Raw genomic sequence first — 24,775 nt, 5'->3', positions numbered from 1 at the left:
TTATACCCCTACTGAGCCTTGATTCATTTGACCCACGTCATTCTCCAGAAACAGGCCTAGAAATTCTTCCCTCCTTATTGGGCTTGTGCAGAAAATTGAACATTGCCTGAAAAGACAAACATACTTGCGTTGGATGCAGTTCAAAGACATTTTATTAGATTGATTTCTCAGATGAAGGTTTATGTTGTGAAGAAAGATTGAACAGGTTGTGCCCTTACTCAGAGTTTAGAAGAATGAGAATTGATCTTTTTAAAAGATTCTCTCTTGAGATATGAGTGGCACTGGCAAGACTGGCATTTGTTACTCACCGCTAATTGCCCCTTGAATTGAATGGCTTACTCGGCCATTTCAGGGGGGCAGTTGAGTCAAGCACATTGTTATGTCAGAATTTGCATGTAGGCCAGGCCAGGTAAGAAGGGCAGAAATTCTTCCCTAATGAACCAGATGGGGGTTTGTGACAATCAACGATTGTTACGGTCTCCATTATATTTGTTGATTTCACTAGCTGCCTTCTTCGGATTTGAACCCATGTCCCAGGGCATTAGCCAAGGCCTCTGGATTGCCGGCCCAGTGACAATGCCATTGTACCATAGTCTACCTTCTTGATGAAGCCAAAGGGATTCTGAGGGGGCTTGACAGGGTGGACGCTGAGAGGCCTTTTCCCCTTATGAGGAAATCCACAACCTGGGATACAATTTCAAAAATGAGAGGTCCCCAATTTAAGATGACAATGGGGAATTGCTTCTCTCAGAGAGTGTTAATCTTTGGAGCTTTCAACCCCATGTAACAGCGAAGACTGGGTTGTTGAATACATTCAAGGCTGAGATAGACAGATCTTTGATTGATAAGGAAGTCAAGAGATTGTCTTTATGGGGGAGGGGTGGGTTAGTGGTTGGAAAGAGCAGTTAAAGCAGCAATTAGATCCACCATGATCTTACTGAGACTCGAAGGGCCAAATTTCCTATTCATATTCTTAATTGGAAATATTTTACCCATGTAGTCTTTAAAATATTACTGTTTCTGCCTATATTTGGGTAAGTAGTTTCCCCTTTACAACCACCCTATAAGTCTTGCAGTTCATCCAGGAGGATTGGCACGACTTGTGGAATTAATGGGATCATGCTTAGTATTTCTTTTCAATAGCAAGCTGAGGTCCAAGCCCCACGATTCTGTTTCTGCCTATATTTGGGTAAGTAGTTTCCCCTTTACAACCACCCTATAAGTCTTGCAGTTCATCCAGGAGGATTGGCACGACTTGTGGAATTAATGGGATCATGCTTAGTATTTCTTTTCAATAGCAAGCTGAGGTCCAAGCCCCACGATTCTCCATCCATCTAATGCCAATGAAGGGAAAATATTTAGAATGATGACTATTGGAGAGGGGGAAGACTGGTAGACTGTTTTCAAGTCTACGCCAATCGCTTTGAGAGCGTGGTTAATGGATTTAATAGTCCTGGCAATTATTTTCTACCTCACTGAGATAAACTGATCCCAGAGCCAGGAAGAGTTTGCAGAAGGGGAGGGTGGAGGCTCGGATGTATTGAGAAAGCATAATTGGCTCCTGTCCTACTTGCCCACTGACACGCCATCTGAAGTTGTATCAATGCAATAGCCTCAGATTGAGTCATGTATTCTACACCTTGCCTTGTGTGGGTTGAAGTAGAGGGTGGGTTCATTATCTATGGATGCTGTGGTCTCCCAATTTGGGGATTAGCCAATTGTTCCTGTTCTGCTTGCATTCCTGGTTAGGTTATTGTTCCGCCCATAATGCGGTCGACATTTTTTCCTCAACTTCCTTACTCTATTCCATCCACATTTCTGGTCTCCATCTTGATCTTATTTTAAAAAGTCTTTCCCTTTTTTATTTGCTAAATATTCTTCTCACGTATCTTACAATATGTCTTTTCTTGAGGAACAAGAACAAAGATCAGTACGGCATAGGAACAGGCCGTTTAGTTCACCAAGTCTATGCTAACACGTTTTCTAAAGACCGTTTTGCCTCCACACGGACTGTACCCCTCTATTCCCTGCCTGTTGCCTATTCATGTATCTGTCAAGATGCCTCTTAAACATTGTTATTGTGTCTGTTTCTCCCGCCTCCTCTGACAGCACAGTCCATCCTCTCACATCTTTAAACTTTCCCCCTCTCACCTTAAACCTATGTCCCTTGGTAATTGGTATTTCTACCCTGGGGAAGAGATTCCGATTGTCCATTCTATCCATGCTTTCCATAATTTTGTTAACTTCTATCAGGTCGTCCCTCAACTCTGACGTTAAAGTGAAAACAAATCAAGTTTGTCCAAACTCTCCTCATAGCGAATACCTTCCAAATCAGGCAATACCCTGGTAAACATTTTCTGCACCCTCTCCAAAGCCTTCAAATCCTTTTGCTGTAATATTTTTATTTTTCACATTCCTCTGTTGGTATGTATTTTAAATTTAGCTGCACTGCTTGTTGTTTTGTGGTTTTACCTTTTCTCAACTTTTTTTTCTTTTTTCCACTGATGTTGCTTCTTATCCCTCCCCTCAGCTCCACATTGGTTTTTATTTATGCTTTGAGATGTAACGATTGCTGGCAATGCCAGCATCTGTTGCCCACCCCTAATTGCCCGTGAACTGAATGGTTTGTTCGGCCATTTCAGACGATAGTTCAGACCCATTGCTGGATCTGAAGTCTTGTGTAGGCCAGACGGGGTAAGAATGACAGATTTCCTTCCCTAAAGGTTATTAGTGAACCAGATGGGTCTTTCCTACAGTTGATGATAATTACACCCTCACTATTACAGAGAAGATTTAAATTCCAGATTTACTCACTGAATTGAAGTTCCAACAGCTGCTGTGAAGGGATTTGAACCTCCGTGTGCCCAGAGCATTAACCTGGGCTCCTGGATAATTAATGTGTGTGCATATGTGTGTATGAGGTGGGGGGAAGGGGTGTGTATGTGTGTGGAGAGGGGGTCTATCACACCTCAGAGGGGGAGAGAAAGAGAGGTATCCAGGCATAATTCGCCTACGAGCTATTGTAAATCCGTTACATTGCATCCAATTTAGATTTCTATTGCAGTTAATGGAAACCTATATTAAATGAAGCATCACTTGGAACAGCCCAAGATAAATTTATTCTATATACTGTGCCTCAACTTCAATTAAGAGCTTCGGTTGCCAATCCTTTGTGCATTTTCTAGGTCCTTCACACATTCTGCAGGCATTGAATACACTGAGAGATTGAGGAACAGTGTTTGTCGCACTGGGGGAAACTCAGAAGAGGATGCTGGAGGGTGAAAGGATGTTCCAGAGACCTGCTATTATCTGCAGGGCACTTCCTATGCAAATAGTCGCTTGGTAGAGTGCTGCTTAAAAAGGACACATGCTATCGAAATGTTCCATCTTGCACTCATCAGCCCAGAAGAAAGAGCACCAATTTTCACAGAGAGCAGCAACTTATACTGCATGCAAAACAAAGTGTTGATTGGTTGACAAGTGGACTCTAGTGTTGTCATAAAAATGCGCAAGGGAATGTTATTGAAAAGATTATACGGGATTTTCCGGCCACGCTTCGCCTGAAAATCGGAGTTTCCCGCCGACTTCAATGGTTCTTTACATGGCCCGCCCCCCGCTCGTTAGAATTCCAGTGGCGGGCGAGAAGGGAGAATTCACAGCAAAAAAAAGATAGGTTCACTCTGATTGATTGAGACCAGCTAGACGCCACATGCATTTTGGGAGAGGAAAGCAGGTCTTGTCCTGATAGCTTTACCTGGCAACCATCCCATAATGCATAAGGGGTAAATCTTGTAGGATTGAGATAAGGAGAACTTTGTTGTAAACCTGTGGAATTCGCTACCACAGAAAGCAGTGGAGCCAAAGCATTGTATGTTTTGAACAAGCATTTAGAGATAGCTCTTGGGACGAAAGGGATTAATGGGTTTGGGAGGAAGATGGGCTCAAGTTATTGAGTTGGATGGTCAGCCATGAACATACTGAACGGTGGAGTAGACTCGAAGAGCCGAATGGCCAGCTCCTATTCGCCCTGTTTCGAACTGCAACATTCAGCGTCCAAAGATATCCGAACCGTGCTTTAAGAGACAGAATTCTGAGCACCACACGTTCAGAAGGGTTTAAATGCCTTGTAAAGAGAAGTGGGGAGGATTACCGGCCAAGATAAAGGATTAGGGGCTTCTGGTATAAGGAGAGATTGTAGATCTGATCTCTCCACCCCTCTGTTTTATCCACAGCGCGCTGCCTCTCTTGTCTGCTGTCTCTCTCTGCCCTATTCTTTCCCTCTCTCTCCTTCCTGGCCTGGGGTTTGCCCCCCGCGCCTCCTCCCTACATCCATCTACTCTCCCAAATATCTCTCCTCACTACAGTCTCTCCAAACCACTCTGTATGTTGCAGCTCACTCAGGGACAGGGAATGATTCGTAGCGCAGAAGGAGACCGTTCCGCCCAGTGCACCACGTTCATTAATGCAGCCTGAAGCCTCTTGGTAGACTTTAAACAGCCATGCTTTTGAAATTCAATCACCGACTGTGTTATTTTCACTTTTGTCCCCAGCTCCAGCCTCTTTGACTCTGGATCCGAACACAGCGCATCCGTGGCTCATCCTGTCTGAGGACCGGACCAGTGTGAGACTCGGAGACAAACCGCAGTCTCTCCCCAACACCCCGGAGAGGTTTGATTACTGGTTTTGCGTCCTGGGATCGGAGGGATTCACATCAGGGAGACATTACTGGGAGGTAGAGGTGGGGGAGAAGACAGAGTGGGACTTGGGAGTGACATTGGAGTCTGCCGATAGGAAACTGATGTTGGACCCCAGCCCCAAGAATGGATACTGGCCTGTGTGGTTGGAACATGAAAAGGGATACTTTGCCGCCAACTCCCCTAATACGTCCCTCATCCCGAGTGTGAATCCCCGGAAGATCGGGGTTTTCCTGGACTATGAGGGTGGACAGGTGTCATTTTACAATGCGGACAACATGTCCCATCTCCATACTTACACCCACCATTTCACCGAGAGAATCTTCCCCTTCTTCGATCCGGGATTGAATGAGGAAGGATCAAACTCCGCACCGCTATCAATCTGCGGGCAGAAAGGTCACTAGCGGGCTTATCCCACGAGTTCCTGGTCCGAGGGGACAATATCAAAAGCAGAATGGAATACCATGGAGGGACCACATTTCTCAACCTGGAGAAAAGGGGGGAAGAGAGAGGGACTAAAGTGAGATTTAACAGCTTGGGACAGGACAAAGAAAAACACCCGAATTAGATAATACCCGAGGGAAGCAGCAAAAAAAGGAGAATGAAATCGAAGCGAATTGAAAGGGAACGGGTGGGTGTCTGGGGAATGCAGTTAAGCCCGGGGGTCGGTAATGACCATAAGATTTTGTTGAGAAAAGAGAATAGACACTAGGTGGCAGTGTTGCACTGTCTGTCAATTACACCGCTGATATTTACATATATACATATATAGTTAGGAAGCTGACCCCTCCTCGAGGTGTATGAAGCTTCGAAATGAACTATTCTGGTTACACCGATCTAATAGTAAGTGATGCAAACAAACGCCACAGCTTCAATGCTGAAATAAGGCTGGGGCTGGCGGGAGGTGGGGAGGGGAAAGTGGGAGACGGGAGGGAGAGGGGGGAGTTTGTTATTTAAAAACATAGAGAGAAGTCACAAAATATTTTATTGAAAGGCTGTAATAATCTTTATGCAAAACTGCTGAAAGCAAAATTACTTAGGGGGAGTGGTGAGGGAGGGAGTCGGAGCAGTGCAAGGTGAGGAGTGCGTGTGGGAGTGGGGTGGGGGGCGGGGTTGTTGGCGGGGTAGGGCTGGTGATAGATGGACGAGGGATGGGAAAAAAGTGTTAGCTGTTGTTCGTTGCTGGGGACGAATTTAGACGTGATCTGGATTCATGGCATCGAGTTTCCACCCACTGAAATCTCTCAATATGAAATAAAGAGTAGCAATGATCTCGGGTCAATAGTGAGCCCAGTACCAACTGTGTGGAGCGGCTTCTTAAGGACTCACTCCTCTTTACATTTTTATTCAGTGATAGGCTTGTTTCGAATTAAATTGTCGTTAGCTCGTGGCCAATGGAAATAAGAATATAAGAACATAAGAAATAGGAGCAGGAGTGATCTGGGGAATCTCAGAGAACTGCAGGAACCCGGTGACATTCATGTAATGTTCAAAGCTATGCAGGATAGGTGGATGGGCCATGCTAAATTTGCCCAGGTGTCCCAAAATGGGTAGATTAGGGGGATTGGAGAGGGAAATATGAAGAGTTAAGGGAAAGGGCCTGGGTGGAAAGCTGTGTCAGAGAGTTGGTGCAGATTCGAAGGGCTGAATGGCCTTCTTCTGCACTATACTGATTCTATGATGTTTTCTTGTTTGCGTTATAAAATTTTCAATAATATGGATACCGGACAGAGGACAAAAAATTAAGTATTACTCACATCCACTTCAACTAAGAACACAAACTAAATTGAACGTTCCACACACCTGACGAAGGAACAGCGTTTCCGAAAGCTTGTGGGTTTACTATCAAATAAACTGGTTGGACTTTAACCTGGTGTTGTGAGACTTCTTACGAAGTAAAGGAAACCATGCACTAATTGTAACACAGGAGAGTGAGAAGGCAGTGCGCGGACTAAATGAGCCAAGACAAGGCGTGAAAGAGCATGAGAAAATGGCGAGCACCTCATGGAAGGCATTGCAGAAATTCAAGATGTTCTTCCCCGATTTAAAGAAATTATCAGTTCATGGCATTGCCTTCACCTAGAACTGTCGGACGACTATATGTAACGGAGATGAGAAGGCTTAAAAACATAACTTTAGTGACGTTACTGATGTCATCCCATCTGGCCCACAGCCTTTTGAATTATACTATTCACTGTGTGTATAATTTAAATAAACAGCACGCTTGCAATAGATGAAAAATAAAACACCACTTGTTTGCTCCCATATACACGCACATCACAAAATCTGTCTTCAATCCATGAATCATATTTCTTTGATACAAGTTTGGAATAATTTGCACTAAATTTACCATATTTTTTCAGTCGGTCACTGGATATTTCAAATGCTTTGATACTGGAATTCCGTTTGAATTCCACACGAACAGATCCGGAAGCTGATTGCTGCCATTTGCAGCATCAGATCTAGTTTAGATTATCTTGGCGTCACAGATTTGCTCATGCGGTTTTGCAGTTAGGCACCGTTTTTACACTAAAGGGACAATATCAATGCAAGCTCTTGTTGCTGTTTCTATGTTCTATCCTCAAAAAATGATGCACCTGGGATAAGAGATTTAGATTTCAGTGTTTTTTTGTCATTTTGTTTTCATTCATGGGATATGTGCGCCTTTGGCAAGACCCTTGAATGATTTAGGATTGCTTTGCCAATTCAGGGGGCAGTTAGGCGTCATCCATGTTGCTGGATCCAGAGTCAGATAAAGTTCAGACCAGTTAATTCAGGCAAATTTCTTTTCCTTTGAGCACATTAGTCAACAACAGGTTAGAATGTCTGGCTAGGTTTTAAGTAAATCCACGTTTAGGAATTTAATTTCCATCAGGTATATCGGATTTGAATCCACAGCCCCAGAGCATTATCCCAGGAAAATTATCATTACGGCATCGCCATCCTCAGGAGAAAATACAACGTTACAGTCTCACTAAATCTAGTAGTACAGTGTAGTACAGGACTGCTCTACAACACAAAAAGAGATTATTTGGCCTATTGTACCTGTGTCAGCTGTTCGGTTATTTTGTTTCATTAAACCCACTATCCCGATCGACCTTCTTAGTCCTTTAAAATTTCCCCTTTAACCATTTATTCAATTTACCCCGTGGAACGTTGTTGATGAATTTGCCTACACCAGTTTTCTCTTGGCAGCGCATCCCATCCTGCAATGTTACAGCTCAACCGCGCCACCTCTAGCTCTTGCGCCAAACAGCAGGACAGGACAGGAGACTAAAAATTTGGTCCAAGGGTCAGAATTGCCAGCATGTGTCAGTTCTGGTCTTCGGCCAGATATATTTGCTGTCATCAGCAAACTTGAAAACAGAGTTGGAGGGGAATTTGGCCACACATTAATGGATGACCCTGTGTTTTTAAATTGTGACCTATAGTTCTAGATTTTCCCACAAGAAAAAACATCCTCTCCACATCTACCCAGTCAATATGCCTCAGAATCTGATATGTTCCATGCAAGTCGCCGTGTTAAATTGAATTCAAATTAACCTGAGCCTGTAGATGATTCGCCCTTGTCGCAGAGCGAGACGGTTTTCGTTTAAGTTGGATTTGAGAAGAACTTCTTCTCTTACGAGAGTGGTGAATCTTTGGAAGTTTTTTTATTCCCAGGAAGCTGTGGAGGCTGAGTCCTTGAACATTTTCAAGGTTGAGATCAATACTAAGGGTTACGGAAATAAGGCATGAAGGTGGACATTGTATTAGATCAAATGTAATCTCATTAAATGGTGAAGTAGGATCGACGGGCTGAATGGTCTACATCTGTTATTCCTTCTTATTTGGCTTATGACATTACGCCACCACACCACCATCTCCAGAAAAAATCACAAGTACTTGCATTCCTACCGTGTTTTACGTGATGCACGAACATCCAAGATGCTGCAGAGTGTACACAAAGTAAATCAGCAGTTTAGATCTTGTTGCAACGCAAGAAATCGCATGATCCGATTTAAGTACATGAAGTTCCACAACTTTCGATTTTTCCAAAAATCCTTGGATTCTGGAAATAATCTGACATTATCTAACTCGAGGGAACATTTCTCAACTTCTCAGCATGAAGGTTTGGGTAAACATCTATTGATGCTGAAGAATTTGGGAGGCGAATTAAGTACCACCACTAGAAAGTAATATTAGACAAACTCATGGTACTAAAGGCAGATACGTCTACTGGCCCCGATTGGCTTGCATCCTGGCATCCTAAAATAAGTAGCTTCAGAGATATGCATTGGTTTTCCAAAAATCCATAGATTCTGAAGAAACACCAAAAGATTGGAAAACTGCCAATGTAATGATCTCATTCAAAACGGAAGGGAGGCAAAAGGAAGGTACCTCTAGATCAATAAGCCTTGCATTTACTTTTGGAAAAATGTTGGAATCAATGTTTAAGGAAGTAATCACCACCACATTTAGAAAATCATAACCTAATAATGCAAAATCAGCATAGCTTCATGAAAGTTAAATCATGTCTGATTAATTTATTCGTGTTTATCAAGTCTCAGCCAGAGTGAACAGTGGGGAAGTAGTACTTGTATTGTATATGGAGTTACTGAAGATGTTCAACAAGGTACCTCACAAAAGGTTAAGTCATAAGAGACCATTTCGTTGGAATTAGTATATTGATATGGACAGAGAACTTGCTAATGGACAGGAAACAGCAAGCGAGCATAAGATGTCCTTTTGGCTTGGTGACCAGTAACCAATGGGTTCTACGGGATCAATGCTGGGACCACAACTGCTCATAATATATATTGATGACATGAAGGGAGGAAGTGAATGTGCTCTAAGCAAATTTGCAAATGACACAAAAATAAGTGGAAAGGCAAGTTCTGAGAGGGATAGAAACAGTTTACAAAGCTATATTGATAGGTTAAGTAATTGGGCACAATGTTGGCGAATGGAGTACTTTGAGGGAAAACGTGAAGTTGTCTATTTTGGAAGGGAGAACGAAAGAAGAACATTGGTTAAATGGAGAAAACTGCAGAAAGCTGCAACACAAAGGGACTTGAGGGTACTTATGTACCAAGCACAGAAAACTAGCACATAGGTGTAGCAGGTAATCAGGAAGGCTAATGGAATGTGGCCCATATTTCAAGTAGGTTCGAGTATGAAAGTACGGAAGTCTTTCTGCAGCTGCACAGGTTACTGGTGAGGCCACATCTGGAGTACTCTAGGCAGTTTTAGTCCCCTTAATTCAGGAAATATATTATTTTGTTGGAGAGAAGGTTCACCAGGATGATCTCCAGCGTGGAACAATTGTCTTATGGATAAAGGTAAACAAGTTGGGACTCTACTCTTTGAAATTTAGAAGAATGAGAGGTAATTTCACTGAAGCATATAGGATTCTGATGGGGATTGACAGGGTAAATGCTGGGTGGATGTTTCTCCTCATGGGAGAGTCGAAGACCAGAGGGCATAGTCTCAGAATAAAGGGGGTGTCAATTTAAGACTGAGGTGAGCAGGAATTTCTTGTCTCAGAGCGTTGCGAGTCTTTGGAACTCCTTGCCACCGAGAGCTGGGGGGACAGAGTCCGTGTGTATAGGTAAAGAAGGGATAACTAGATTTTTTGAAGGGCCTCAAGTGTTGTCTGAAAGGGAAAGGGGCATGAAAGTAGGCGTGAGGATCAAAGGTGGATCATATTGAATGGCGGAGCAGGATCGAGGGCACGTAAGTTCCTATTTCTTATGGTGTTATGGTCTTATTCATGGTGGTAAACCGCTTCCACAAATACAGCAAGCCTGAGCAAAATGTGTGATCTCATGCATGTATGTAATCTCGCGTATTAACTCCCTTCCCCGTGAACAAAGATGGCTTCTTCTCATTCAGTGCAATTCGTGTTTTAGGTTCAGTAGCTGCAGTAATTCACACTCAGTTTTGCAAAGCTGGATCCGTTTTGTGTCGCCAAGGATGGTTGTAATCGGCAGCGAGTTCAGACCGGAGGAAAAAAAATGGAATCTAAATCCACGCCCACCCTTCGGCCTTTCTCTCTCTCTCTCTCTTATCCTCCTCCCCCCAGGGCCAAACATCCATGAACGTTTCAGCCTCTCGACCTGAGTTCAATCCACCCTCCGTTATCAAACGCTGTTCGTCCTCGATACTGTTCTCCGCGTTGCGTCTCTACATCAAGGTCAACGTGCCGTAGATTAGAATCGAATAATAACTCCCCGAATGTATTTCTTCGGGAAACCGCAGAACAAGAGGGCTTCAGCAGCGCAGTGCTGGAGGAACATCGAAACTGAAAGTTGGATTTGACGTGTTGAGTGTGAACATGGCTTCTAGACAGGAGGCTGCGAGTTTGACCGAGGAGGCAATTTGTCCCATTTGTCTCGATTTCTTCACTGATCCGGTAATACTGGATTGTGGACACAATTTCTGCCGCTCCTGTATCCTCCAGTGTTGCAAACAGAAGATAAGCACCTGTCCGGAATGTAGAGAGAAGTTCCCCAAAAGAAACCTCAGGGTAAATCGGGCCTTAGGGAATCTGGCCGAAAAAGCTCGAAAATTAAACTTGAACCATAGAGAGGAAGAAGGAAAACTTCACTGTGAGAAACATCAGGAAGAACTAAAGCTGTTTTGTGAAACTGACAAGAAATTGATCTGTTACACTTGTCGAGGTTCGCGGGAACACAGAGAGCACCGCTTCCTGAGGATTAAAGAAGCCGCTGACACTTACAGGGTAAAAGGGAAAACATCTCAAAAGGTTACACTTTAATCACATTTTCATTCTCAAACAGTTTTATTCTGTAATGTTTTCTCCCAATCCCAGGGTCAGCTGAAATCTTCCTTAGATTCTCTCAGTAAGAAGAAATCGGCGGTTCTAGAAATGGAACAGAAACAGAAACGGAAGATTTCTGAAGTTAGGGTAAGGTCTCCCCGTGCTGGTTTTCTCGGATCTCGGTTAGTTTTGTTCCCTTTATCGCTTTATTATTATATTTCACATTTCATTTGGTAGGAACAGTCGAGCAGTCTGCAGACCCACATCACATTCGAGTTCACGAAAATGCACCAGATTCTCACTGAGAAAGAGCAGCGATTACTCAGAGGTCTCAGGGAAGAAGAGGAGAGGGTTCTGGAAACCATGGAGAGAAACCATCGAGAGATTCAGGAGAGTTTGAATTCAATTGAGGAGAAACTCTCAATTTTGCAGAAACAGATGGAGCAAAAAGACGAGGCGATATTTCTGAAGGTGAGGGCCAGTTCACCGAGCGTTGTAAAGAGCCCACCATGCATGTGCCAGCTATCAAAACACATGTACTTACTCTAATTACAGTTTGGCCAGTAACCTCCTATGCTATGGTGTTTCAAACAAATATTTCTCAGAATAATTGACTATATATCACATTTATTAAAACATTAGAATTAACCGGATTGCCTGCACTGTTGACTATTTCGTGGCTGTTCTGCCGCTGTAACAAACCGACCGGTTCCCTCACTGTCTGCAGGATCTGGGAAATACTTGCAAGAATGAGTTGTTGTGATGAATCGCAATTCAAGTTTAATTTGCTACTGGAATTTAAATTGTAATTCATAATTCAAGGCTTGAGTGCCTCAGAGAGGGAGAACGTTAAGGTTAAAATTTATTTTATTAGTCACAAGTTTTATTTAATTCATTCATGGGATGTGGGCATCGTTGGCTGGGCCAGCATTTGTTGCCCATCCCAGAAAGCAGCTGACAGCTGAGAGTCAACCACATTGCTGCGGATCTGGAGTCACTTGTAGGCCAGCCGGGTAAGAACAGCAGATTTCCTTCCCTAAAGAACATTAGTGAACCAGGTGGGTTCTTACAAGAATTGATGACAATGGTCATCATTAAACTTTTAATTCCAGATTTCCTTTTACTGAATTCGAATCTTATCATCTACGATGGTGAGATCCGAACACAGGTCCCCAGAACAGCTACGATACAACTACGCCACCGCATCCCAATAGGCTTACATTAATGCTGCAATGAAGTTATTGTGAAATAGTTACCCAGTGAATCCCGTAGCTGTTGCTCTTTTTTCATATCATGAATTATTCAAATAAATCTCTTCTGAAAATTATTATGGGGAAAAAGCTTCCCCTACTCTGTCAGCTAGAACATTCCAGGTCACCAAAGGTCACTGTCAAAGAAAGTTCCAGTTTTTGCCATCAGTTAGAATTGCCTATTTGATCCATCGGTCTCTCTGTTCCGGCATCCCCTTTAAAACAATACTATTTAATTTACATGTTTCCTTCAAAAATACACCACTTTTTCCCTGCTCACTCTCCTTTACCCTGCCTCCAGAATTCTGTCACTAATTTTCCTCACTGCACCTTTTTATTTTCCTATTGCAGGAGGAAGCTTGCCGGAATAAAAGGTAAGACACACTCTTCACTGCAAACTCTACACATTTGCTAACAAAAAGACACTCAGAAAAGTGTTGTTATGGGGAGTGGATTTTTCCTCCCTGTTTATTGTGGAACATCAAGAACCTATTCCAATTTTAACTCACACGGAACACATTCAGTTTCAGAGTTAAGAAGTCCGTTGGTCAGGTGACAATAATGCCGCCTATGGTACATGCTTAAGTTTACATAATAATAACACGTCTTATTGCAGTGATTAATCAGAATGGGATTTCATTTACCAGTTCAATATTATTGCATTAAGTGACAAGACTGCACGCAAACAATATAAACTGATCGACCAACCCGAGATAGGCAAACCTTAAAGGGGAAATGGGTCGGATTTTAATCAGAGTACAAACATCATCTCTGCTCACCACAAACTTAGTAATAATAACTTGTTCTAACATGGTGCCTAAGCATAATTGAATGCCCCAAAGAGCTTCCAAGAGTGATATAAAGCAAAAATAGACACAGAAACATCAGGGAAGGAGATAGGTTTAAGAACTTAAAGGAGGGAAGGGAGATGGAGAATTTTAAGGAGGGAATTTCAGAGTTTTGGAATTCGATAGCTGAAGGTACATCTAAGATCAAACTTCAGATCAAACACAAGATAAGGTGCAATGCCTGTTCTTGTCAGCTTGGATATTGTTTGTCTCTCTTATGGGGACCATGAACTGGATTAAATTTGAACTTGAGTCAAAGCAAGGAGGTGGTTTAAGGGGTTGTCGAGTCCACTCTGCGCATTGGCTTTGTAACTTTAAGAAAGAATTTTTTTTAAATATGGGGGATCGACTGGAATCAGGGATGCTAAAGAGGTCAAAGCAAGAGGATTGCAGGTGTGTCTGAATATTGTGGGTCCTATATATGCTGCTTCAATATAGAATCATTGAATCCCTACAGTGCAAAAGGAAACCATTTGGCCCATGGAGTCTGCATTAACTCCCTGACAGAGCATCTTTTCCTAGCTACGAACCATTTACTTGACATGGGTGTTTCAATTGTCTGCCCAAGGTATCTATCACTCAGTGTAGAAAAAGCTTAAAATGTCATTTTGTACTACATTTACTCTGCCACAGAGAATACTGCAAGTTTGGAATATTCAGGCAGCTTGATAATTTAAAGTATTTCTTCAATGTTTTAATAAATGTTATGTTCCTAGAGCTATACAGCACAGAAAGAGGCCCTTCAGCCAATTTAATCATCGCAGGCCATCAAGCACTTATCTATTCTAATCCCATTTTCCAGCACTTGGTTCATAGGGTTATTTGCTATGGCTTTTCAAGTGCAAATCTAAATGCTTCTTAAATGCTCTGAGGGTTCCCACCTCTTTCAGACATTGAATTCTGGATTCCCTCTGGGTGAAAAGGATTTTCCTCAAATTCCCTCTAAATCTTCCACCATTTACCTTCAATCTATGCCCCCTGTTTATTGACCCCACTAGTAAGAGGGACAACTTCTTCCTATCTATCCTATCTAGATCCTTGATAATTTTGTACAAGTGAATCAGGTCCACCCTCAGCCTTCTCTATTCTAAGGAGAACAAGCCCAGCTTCTCTTCATAGCTGCAATGCTCCAGCCCAGTCAACATCTTGGTAAATCTCCTTTACATATTTTTTAGTGTAATCACATCCTCCTATAGTGTGGTGACCAGAACTGTACATAGTACTTCAAAATTACTTGTTTATTAGTCACAGGCAGGCTTACATTCACACAGCAATGAAGTTACTGTGAAAATCCCCTGGTTGCCACATTCCAACGCTTGTTCGAGTACACTGAGGGAGAATTTAGTATGGCCAATTCATTTAACCTGCACGTTTTTGGACTGTGGGAGGAAACCAGAGCATCCGACGGAAACCCAAGCAGACACAGGGAGAATGTGCAAATGCCACACAGATAGTGACTCAAGTCGGAATCAAACCCAGGTCCCTGGTGCTGTGAGGCAGCAGTGCTAACCACCGTGCCACCCTGTGGCATAACAAGCATTGCAGTTTGTAGCTGTGGCCCAACAAGCATTTTACATAGCTTCATCATAATGTCCATGCTCTCATACTGTATACCTCAGCTAATGAAGGCAATCGTCCCATATGCCTTTTAAACCACCTTGTCCATCTGTCCTGATGCCAAAAGGGATCTTTGTACATGCATCCCAAGGTTCCTCTGATCCTCTGTACTTCCTCACATCCTACCATTCATTTTGTATTCCTTTGGCTTGGTAGTCCATCATTGGTAGTACATCATTGATGTACATTACAAACAAATTATAACATTGACTGTTTAATGTTTGCAGACTTGATGAATGCCATTGCACCCTCTCAGTAGCTAATGAGGCCCTGACTATCGGAAAGTTTAATGGCCCTTTGCAATACACAGTGTGGAGGGAAATGCTGGATTGCATCAACCCAGGTAATATTTCTTGTATTCATTTGTCTGATTATAAATCTAGTTTTGAAGGGATTAAAGGAACTAAAATTTATAGATTGATTATTGAAGTTTCCAGTTGTTAATCACAGGACACTGTCCGTTCTCCTTTATTTTTTCTGGGTAATTGGCTGAAGCCATCCGCACTGTGTGTCAAAGCAGTACAGGGATCTGTATAACCAGAGGAATAGAGCACGAATCTCATTTTACGAAACCAAATTTGGACTGGTCTGGTCCCATCTAGAGCATTGGGTAATATTTTTATCAATGTATTATTGGGAACACAAATAGGCATAGGAGAGCATATTAAAAGCTTACAAATCGATTAGTTAAGAAACTGAGTCTGCACTAGATAATGGAGAGAGCATGTTGATCTTATTGGAGGATTCAAGGTTCAAAACAGCATAGTAAAGTTACTGAATATTCTGTACTCAGCAAGGGACTCAACTTCAGCTCTTTACATCCTCACTTCAATAAATCTCAGACTCAGCATGATGCTGCATCTATCCTTCATTGCCTTCATGTCTGTACTCACTTCTTTAGACAGGAGTCCTCCCCCTGTTCAATGGATCCTTTCACCTGCTTCAAGTATTGTTCTTCTATTTGGACCCCACTCTCTAGCCTCCTACCTTCTCTTGATCTTTTCATCGAGACCCATCAGCGTGACCTTGGCAGCCTTAATTTATTTGCTCCTCTTAACCACTCAATCCGGTCTCTTTCTGAATTTGCTGCATCCTGTTCTTTCAGGTCCAAGTTTGACTTGGTATTTAAACCTGCCAGCAAGGTAGTGCTGTTGTTGACTGGCGTACTGACCTTTAACTCATGAAGGTTGAGTGTCAGCTCTCAAACACTTCCTCATACCTCCCCCTTGACCACAATACCACCACCAAACATCAAACCATTGTTTCCATGACTGTCACTGATCGCATCGTCCTCCACCTTGGGGATCTCCCCTCTACTGCTTCTGACCTCATAGTCTACAACCTGCACAGCACACTTCTATCTGCTTCCTAAAATCCACGAACAGCAGTACCAAGGTAGACCCATCACATCATAAATAAAATTTATTAGCTCGGATAGAAGACTGGCTAACTGACAGAAGGTGGAGAGCTGGGATAAATGGGTCTTTTTCTAGTTGGCAAGATGCAACTAGTTGACTACCAAAGGATTCAGTCCTCGGGCCTCAACTATTACAACCTATATTAATGGATACAGGGATAAAATGTGTTATAGCTAAATTTGCTGATGATAGTAAAATAGATGGGATAGTAAGTTGCAACGAGGAAATAAGAAATTTATAAATGGAGATAGATAGGTTACGTGAGTGTACCAAGATGTGGGAGCTCGAGTTTAACATGGATAAGTGTGAGGACATCCATTTTGGTCAGGAAATAGGAAAGGGGTGTTATTATATGAAAGGAAAGACATTTTGGAGTGCTTCAGTATGGAGGGATCTGGGTATCCTCATGCATGAGTCACAGAAAACTGGTATGCAGCTACAGCAGGTAATAATGAAAGCAAATGCAATTTTGGCATTTATAGCTGAAGTATAAAATTAAGGAAGTGTTGCTGCAACTATACAAGGCATTGGTGAGACCACCTGGCGTATTGTGTACGGTTTTGATCACCTTATTTGAGAAAGGACATAGTAGCATTAAAGGATGTTCACTAGATTGATTCCAAGATCAGGGGTTTGCCTTTTAAAGCACGAGTGAGCTGTTTAGGCCAATCAGTTCAGAAGAATGAGAGGAGACCAAATTGAGATACATGACAAAAGATACTGATAAAGTAGACGTAGAGTGGATGCTTCCCCTTGTGGGACAATCTAGAACAAGAGATCATAGTTTTAGGATAAGGGGTAGCACATTTAAAGTACAGATGAGGAGAAGCTTCTTCTCTCAAATCGTCATGAATCTGTGGAAGTCACCATCTCATTGTGTGGTGAATGCTGGGACATTGAGTAAATTTCAGGAGGGGATAGACAGACTTTTACTTAGTAATGGGTTGAAGGATTATGGAGAATGGACAGAAAAGTGGAGTTGAGGCCATGATGAGATCAGCCATGATCATTTTGAATGGTGGAGCAGGCTTGAGGAGCTAAATTGCTTATTCCTGCTCCTAGTTCTTTTGTTCCTGCCCCATTGAACTCATTTCTTCCTATGTTGACTCCATCCTCATTCCCCTTTTCCAGTCCCTTCCCACCTACTGTAATGATTCCTCTGATGCCCAATGTCACATCAACAATTTCTCTTTTCTGGGCCCTGACCACTTTGGACGTCCAATCCCTCTGCACATCCATCCCCCATCAGGAGGGTATTGGGGCTCTCCTCGATTAGATGGCTGAACAGTCCCTACCCACCACCACTTTCTTCTGCCTAGCTGAACTTGTTCTGCCACTAAAAAAAAATCTTTTTACTTGTCTTACTTCTTGCAAATAAAAGGTGTAGGTATGGGTACCTGCATGGCTTCCAAGTTATGCCTGTGCTTTTGTAGGTGTTGTCAAAGAATTAAACCACTCAAGTCTGTAAACTGCAATAACTGAGCCTTTGTTCAAAAAGATATTTGAGGGACATAGTCCTGTTTCTAAAAACATCTGACTGGTACAAAAGCTGTCTAAAATATTTATATCTTTTAGTTATATAAAGACAGGAAGTCTCACACATTCATCAATAAATTACAGACTGTAAACATATGGTGTCTTATCTTTGTAATGTTGCCTTGCTGATTGTCTGCTTTACTATCTCCTTGATGCTTTGTTTCGACTAGCTTTCTTATCATGCCTGAAAGGTTCCCTGTCCAGGAAAAACCCTCAACTCAGAATAACTCAGGCAGAGACATTCAGAGTCAAGCTTTGGGAGAGTTTATTTTGCGTGATATCACGGGGAGTCCACCCCAGTCGACACCGAGACCAAACTCTAACTTTTCGAGCAAACCCGCACTATATTTATACAGTGAAACAAACAAGTTTTTGTACTTACTACAATACACCCCACTATTCCCATTATCGCAGCTAACTCTTTAATCATTGTCCCGTAAATTAGTTATATGTGTCCAGGACTTATCTTATGTGTCCTTGTTCTAACAGCATCCTATTATCTCTACTTTTAATGATTTACTATGATTACACTTGATAGAATTGTAAGTCAGGCTTCATATCCTTCTTAAGGCCAGATGGCTTGCTTCACCGTTATCTGGTCTGGAGACCTTGGGTGTCTGCTAGTCTTATGATTTTTTCTTTCTGCATGCTTCAGCACATCCTTAACCCTCAACGTTTAACCCCTTAGGATACAACAGCAAACTTAATTTTTTCCACATTCCCATAGCTGACTTTAAAACTATTAATATTTGAAATACATTCATCTATTTCTACTTTAAAGACTTAACATGAGTTTCAGTAGAAAAATATTTCAAATAGTCCACTTAGACCCCTGATCAGATATGATTTGGCCCAGGTGAATCTTTTCCAAGATCTTCTGCTCACCAGAAATTCTAGGGATCCTGCTAGAGTCCTGTGTGCTTCATATCTGCTACCCTATCATTCTCTTAGTGCTTTGACGTAAGTTAGGCCAGGAACTATCATTTCATTAAATTGCAAAATCCCTAACAACATTCCTGACTGTATACTCGCAGAGGGAAGTGTTATTAGCAATGAATACCGAGGTAAACCCCATAAGAGGCAGTAACATCATGTGTACCACTAGAGACACCAACAAGTTCTGATAACAACAAATACAGGGTCGAACTTTTAAGACTGCAACAGACCCAATGACTGCTATTTTTCCCTACTTCCCATCAGTTATACTGCATTCTTGCCCTCCTGACCCGATTACTGGCTGAATTCTCTATTCTTTCAGTTGTCCCTATGGCCAGATTCACTTGTACCCTCCCACTTGTGAATACTGATGGCCTTGTTCCAAAAACCTCCTGGTAGTGACCAGGGCTCTTTCCTCTGCTTTCCAAGTTATACAACCCAGACTGTCACCAATATTTACTTTACTGAACCACCATAGACTGCGGACTGTGTCTGCAAGATGAAAATCCTCCACTTTAAAGGACTCAGCGATCTGTGAACAGAAGCTAAAGACAGAAATACTGCGGATGCTGAAATCTGAAGCAAACTCTGATGAAGAGTCATCCAGACTCAAAACGTTAGCTCTGTTCTCTCTTCACAGATGCTGTCAGATCTGCTGAGATTTTCCAGCATTTTCTATTTTTGCGTCTATGAACAGAGGTGCGGTTATTATCTCATCCTTGATGTTGGAATCTTGTCCTGTCCATTAGAAATCATCATTGCATAAGGGGGCGTGGTTGAGGGGGGAGATCTCCTCAAGAGGATTGTTCAACACCACTATGCAAAATTGTTACTGCTGGGTTTCAGGATATTTCGGGGGCAGATGACATCATGCAGTGATTCATTACAACACCTGGGATGCTAGCTGGCACATCCATCAATTTCCATCCATTCCAAGGAATTCCAATTCATTTCGATCCCCATATGTTTGATTAATCTGTTCCTGTGCTATATTCATAAAATGTTATTGTATCTCCCATATCATGTTATCATGAACTTTTTTTTACTACTAATTCCTGTTGCTTGACCTGTAAATCAATGAAGATCTAATTTCGCTACAGCCTGATGTGTGTTGAGGTGCTTTGCCGAATCTTATGCCTTTAATATCTGACTTAACATTATTTATAAGTCTCAAGGAAACATGTCACATGCCCTTCCCTGAGATTGTGAGTCAGTTGTATTCATGCCCGGGGAAAATGACACGTTGGCTAGTTTTTAAGTAAGTTTTTGGCATCTGCACTTTGACAATGCAAAACGCTATGTATTGCTACAACCAAGTTGAATAATAACACTATACAACTCTCTTGACAATATCGCCTAACTAATCTAGGTCCCAAGACAGATAGTAACAAATTAGTCCCTCCTGTTGTGATGTTTATTACTGTGTTGGACCATATTGCAACGGTTGGTGTTGTGCACTCCATTTTTGAAGCTGTTTCATTAGCGTAAAAAAATTGGGACAATGTTACCTGACCTCATCTGCCCCCTTTTTGTTAATATCACATGAACAGCATGGTGATGATTGGAAGTGACTTCTGTCAGAAATTCCAGTGCATGGTTTCTTGTAAAATTTAATAAGGCCAATGCAGCTAACCAGCATGTCTTTTAGACTGTGGGAAGAAATCGGCAGAAACCCATGCAGACACGGGGAGAACGTGCAGACCCAAGCCAGGAATCAAACCCAGATCCCTGGTGCTGTGAGGCAGCAGTGCTAACCATTGTGCCACCAATCTCAATCTCAAAAATTTCTGTTTTATTGTGACAATTGTGTCAGGAACAACTCTTTAAACTTTACACAAAATTAGTCCTCTGCAGGATTGGTCATAATCATTTTTAATAGCACAAGTCAACCATATTGAATTAAAACTATCGAATTCTCATATGCGTGAGTTTGTATCCAGGTTTAATGTCCCACATGTTTTTTAAAGATATCCTGGAATTATGATTTTGGCCATTAAGTATGATTCTAGCTTTATAACCTGAAGAATTAACTTTATTAATTACACTTCCCTTTTGTTAGCTAGTTGACTTAATGCATTGAACCTATTTTCACAAATCACTGTGTTAAACAGAAAAACATAAAAGCTTGAGGCAATTATTATTTAGACACAGAGAATACCTGCTTTAAAACAATGATAACCAAAATGATGTCAGTGATTTAATGGTGCTGGCTTCTAACTTCTGAAATACCTGTAATTAAAACTCAGGACAAGGTTAACTTAATAAAACCTGAATATATATAGCCCAAACCAATGATAAAACTGCTGTATGACCATCCATGTAAAACAAAAGTAATACACAGATTCTCACGGCTTGAAAACCTGAAATAGCTTCTTCTCAACATTCTCTCGCAGCAATAGACTTTAAGGGACAAAACACTGTAAACTCATAATAATAAATATTTAGGCACATGCAATAAGCACATTCGGTCTTTCATGGGTGGCATAGTGGCACAGTGGTTAGCACTGCTGCCTCACAATGCCGGGGACCTGAGTTCAATCCTGGCCTTGAGTCACTGTTTGTGTGGAGTTTGCACATTCTCCCTGTGACTGCGTGGGTTTCCTCTGGGTGCTCCAGTTTCCTCCCACACTCCAAAGATGTGTGGGTTAGGTGGATTGGCCATGATAAATTGCCCCTTAGTGTTGGGGAATTAACAGGGTGAATACGTTGGTTTACACAGATAGGGCCTATGTGGGATTGTTGGTGGTGCAAGCTCAATGGGTTGAATGGCCTCCTTTTGCACTGTAGGGTTTTTATGATTTCTACGATAATTCCATGCACCTCATGAAATATAAACATACATCAAACAGACAAGGAAAAATGTACAACTTACCAGGCCAAACTACAAGTCGTTATGCCACTGACACAAAAATAGCACTTACAGACACAAAAGGAATCACACTCAAACAGGAAAAGGATTTATACCTCGGCGAAATACGCAGATCCTCACATTATATCACTTTCTGTTGCCTTTCCACTTTGAACTTTACTGTGGATTATGAATTGATTTCTCACTTTCTCCCAACTCTTTTAACCTTTCTTGTGACTAGGTGGGATTGCAAGAAGCAAGATAGTGTATATTTTGGTCAGACATGCAAGCAGATCTTATCACTTATCTCCTGACTCACAGTTGGTGTGTCATCTCACTAAAAAGGGAACTCACCTCCTGTAATTGCCACTACCAATGGTTGCTGATTTCCCAATTCCCCTTTGAACTCCAGTATCAAAAACAGGAAGTGACTAGCTTTTTTGTTTTTAATTGCTTCCCTTAAGTATCCTCTGGCATTACACTCAGTCCTGTGAGGACCTCTCATTTACTTCTCTTGTTACTTTCTGTGAGTTTCTCCCAGAGTTGCTTTGCCTCAACCAAGGCAGTCTGGCATGCAAACTGGATATATGCTGCTGTTGCAATAATGCAGCTAACTACCGTAAAGTATGAACCCACCTCTCTAAACCACGTGTCTCCCAATCTTCCTACCAGAATTACTTCCTCAAATTCTCCATCTCTTAGGTTATTTCTTTATTTTTCAAAGTCTCATCAACTTTCTGAGCAAGGTACTAGGCTCTATAAGCCAAAAGACCCATTACCTTTTTTGCTCTTACCTTCTTCACTAGATCTGTTTCTTTGCTACTCACAGACTTGTCTGCTACTTCAGCATTGCCCATGTCACTAGTCTGCTTTCTCCCTCTCCTCTCCACCCCACAGCCTCTTTCGTCTCCTCCTCCCCTCATCTTCTACTTCCACTTTTCAATTCACTGCCCTTTATAAGTCTCTTTAAGATCCCAACGCAACCCACCCTCCCAATAACTTTAAGGTTCCCCCTCCCCTCCTCCTGCACTCTCATTTCCCTAGAGTCCATCTATCACATTCCCATCTCCCCCCCGCCACTCCCTTTCACTTCTCTGACCCTCACTCACCTCCTCTATCTCACCTCCCTCAATCCCCCAGCCTTTATCTTCCTCCCTCCTATTCTCTCCACCCTCTCATCCTGCTCTCCATCTCTTTCTTTCCTTACTTTCCTGCTGTATCTCCTTCCACTCCCACACTCCTCTTCCTCCTCCTGCATATTCTATCCCTCCCACGTCCAATTTGCTCAGTCACTGTGTTATTTCAACTTGTCCTCAGCTCCAGCCTCTCTTACTTTGGATCCAAACACAGCACATCCCCGGCTCATCCTGTCTGAGGACCGGACCAGCGTGAGATTTGGAAAGGAACCACAGTGGATCCCTGACCCTCTGCAGATGTTTGGTGCTTGGCCCTTCATCCTGGGATCAGAGGGATTCGCATCAGGGAGACATTACTGGGAGGTGGAGGTGGGGGAGAAGACACAGTGGATTCTGGGAGTGTCCCGTGAGTCTGCAGGCAGGAAACAGAGAATGGACCTGAGCCCAGAGGATGGATATTGGACTGTGTGGCTTGAATTTGGAATGTATTACTTTGCAGTCACTTCCCCTTCATTGACCCCGCTCACCCCAAGGGTAAATCCCCAGAAAATTGGGGTTTTCCTGGACTATGAGGGTGGACAGGTGTCATTTTACAATGCAGACAACATGTCCCATCTCCACACTTTCACCCACACTTTCACTGAGAGAATCTTTCCCTTCTTCCATCCAGGATGGAATATCGATGGGAAAAACTCTGCACCACTGAAAATCCGTAGCATTAAAAGCCACTAACAGATCCATTCCACAATTTCACACTGTCTCCCTGCCTCCTCCCAGTTGCAAACTGATGGGTCTCAGTCTCAGGTGGAGAGCGAAGCCAGGTTAACATTCCAGGTATATACCCTATATGGGAACTGGGAACCGAAAGATCAACAACGACCTCTGTAGGGCTGGGGGAAAGAAGGTGGGGAAGAGAAGAAACAAATATCAAACCAAAGTAATTTGACCAAACATGTTGTGAATATCCTTTGTAATAATATTCCAGTTGTCGCCACTTAAGGATCCATTCTGTTATGTGTTATGATTGATTCTTTACTAATGAATTGATTAGGTTTTTGGGGTTGGACAAAGGGAGGACATGTCTTCTTTTCTATTTGCCCTACCTCTTTTATTTCAACTCATGTCCAACCATTATTGCCCCTGTGATGCCTTTCCCTTATATTATGGCTTGTTGTCTTCTTGTCTCCTGGGCCTTTTCCTTTTTCTTATATATTACCCATGTTAGTTTTTTCCTTGTGCGGGATGGTGGATGGCGGGGCAGGGGTGGGGGGGGGGGGTGGGGGAGGGAAATGTTATGTATGTGTGGGGAAAAATTTTGGAGAGGAAAGGAGTTAGCTGTGACCTCTAGAAGAAGGTGGTAATGGGTGCATGGGTTCCACTGTATTTTAGGTGGTTGGGAAGAGGTGGTTGGTGAAGTGTTGTGTATGCGGGGGAGGGGGCTGTGTTTCCAGGGGTTGCAATGGATATCAAAGTGATATGTCTGTTGAAGAGGTTTCTTTTGTGTTTCCTGAGTTGCCTTTGAATTCATTTATTAGTGTCACAAGTGGGCTTACATTAACACTGCAATTAAGTTACTGTGAAAATCTCCCAGGGTGCTGGAGAGGTTTTGTGTGCCTGTTGCTGAGTAAGTCTCTGGATTGGGAGGGTGGGGGGGTGCTTTTTCTGGGGGAAGTTCAGGCAATGGGTTGAAGATTCCTGGGGATTTTATGATAGGGGTGTGGATGGGTAT

At 42.5% G+C, this 24,775-nt stretch overlaps 2 protein-coding genes across 2 annotated transcripts in view; both read left to right on the top strand.

Moving 5' to 3' along the window:
- LOC145348689 (nuclear factor 7, brain-like) overlaps positions 1-5,098 on the top strand; it is a 40,336-nt gene extending 35,238 nt beyond the window's left edge. Inside the window, exon 12 of the mRNA XM_080196847.1 lies at positions 4,551-5,098. Within this exon, the coding sequence (XP_080052973.1) occupies positions 4,551-5,098 (548 nt within the window). The remainder of the gene's footprint in view (positions 1-4,550) is intronic.
- A 5,476-nt stretch (positions 5,099-10,574) lies between these two features.
- LOC145348181 (zinc-binding protein A33-like) lies at positions 10,575-24,281 on the top strand. The gene is made up of 6 exons (XM_080196371.1): positions 10,575-11,418; positions 11,509-11,604; positions 11,695-11,928; positions 13,059-13,081; positions 15,400-15,515; positions 23,228-24,281. The coding sequence occupies exons 1-6, from the start codon at positions 11,011-11,013 to the stop codon at positions 23,776-23,778; spliced, it is 1,428 nt and encodes a 475-aa protein (XP_080052497.1). The 5' UTR covers positions 10,575-11,010; the 3' UTR covers positions 23,779-24,281.
- The last annotated feature ends 494 nt before the right edge of the window (positions 24,282-24,775 follow it).

Source organism: Carcharhinus amblyrhynchos, chromosome 9 (genome assembly GCF_965287045.1).
Source record: "Carcharhinus amblyrhynchos chromosome 9, sCarAmb.v2.hapA, whole genome shotgun sequence".
Classification (NCBI taxonomy): Eukaryota; Metazoa; Chordata; class Chondrichthyes; order Carcharhiniformes; family Carcharhinidae; genus Carcharhinus; species Carcharhinus amblyrhynchos.
The sequence above is the reverse complement of the archived record's forward strand: the minus strand, read 5'-3'. Positions and strand labels throughout refer to the sequence as shown.

Bases quoted from the DNA above. Each gene is read 5' to 3' on its own strand.
- LOC145348181 (XM_080196371.1), top strand. From the start codon at position 11,011: ATGGCTTCTAGACAGGAGGCTGCGAGTTTGACCGAGGAGGCAATTTGT. The intron at 11,605-11,694 runs GTAAGGTCTCCC...TTCATTTGGTAG, and splicing joins GGAAGATTTCTGAAGTTAGG to GAACAGTCGAGCAGTCTGCA. The intron at 11,929-13,058 runs GTGAGGGCCAGT...TTCCTATTGCAG, and splicing joins ACGAGGCGATATTTCTGAAG to GAGGAAGCTTGCCGGAATAA.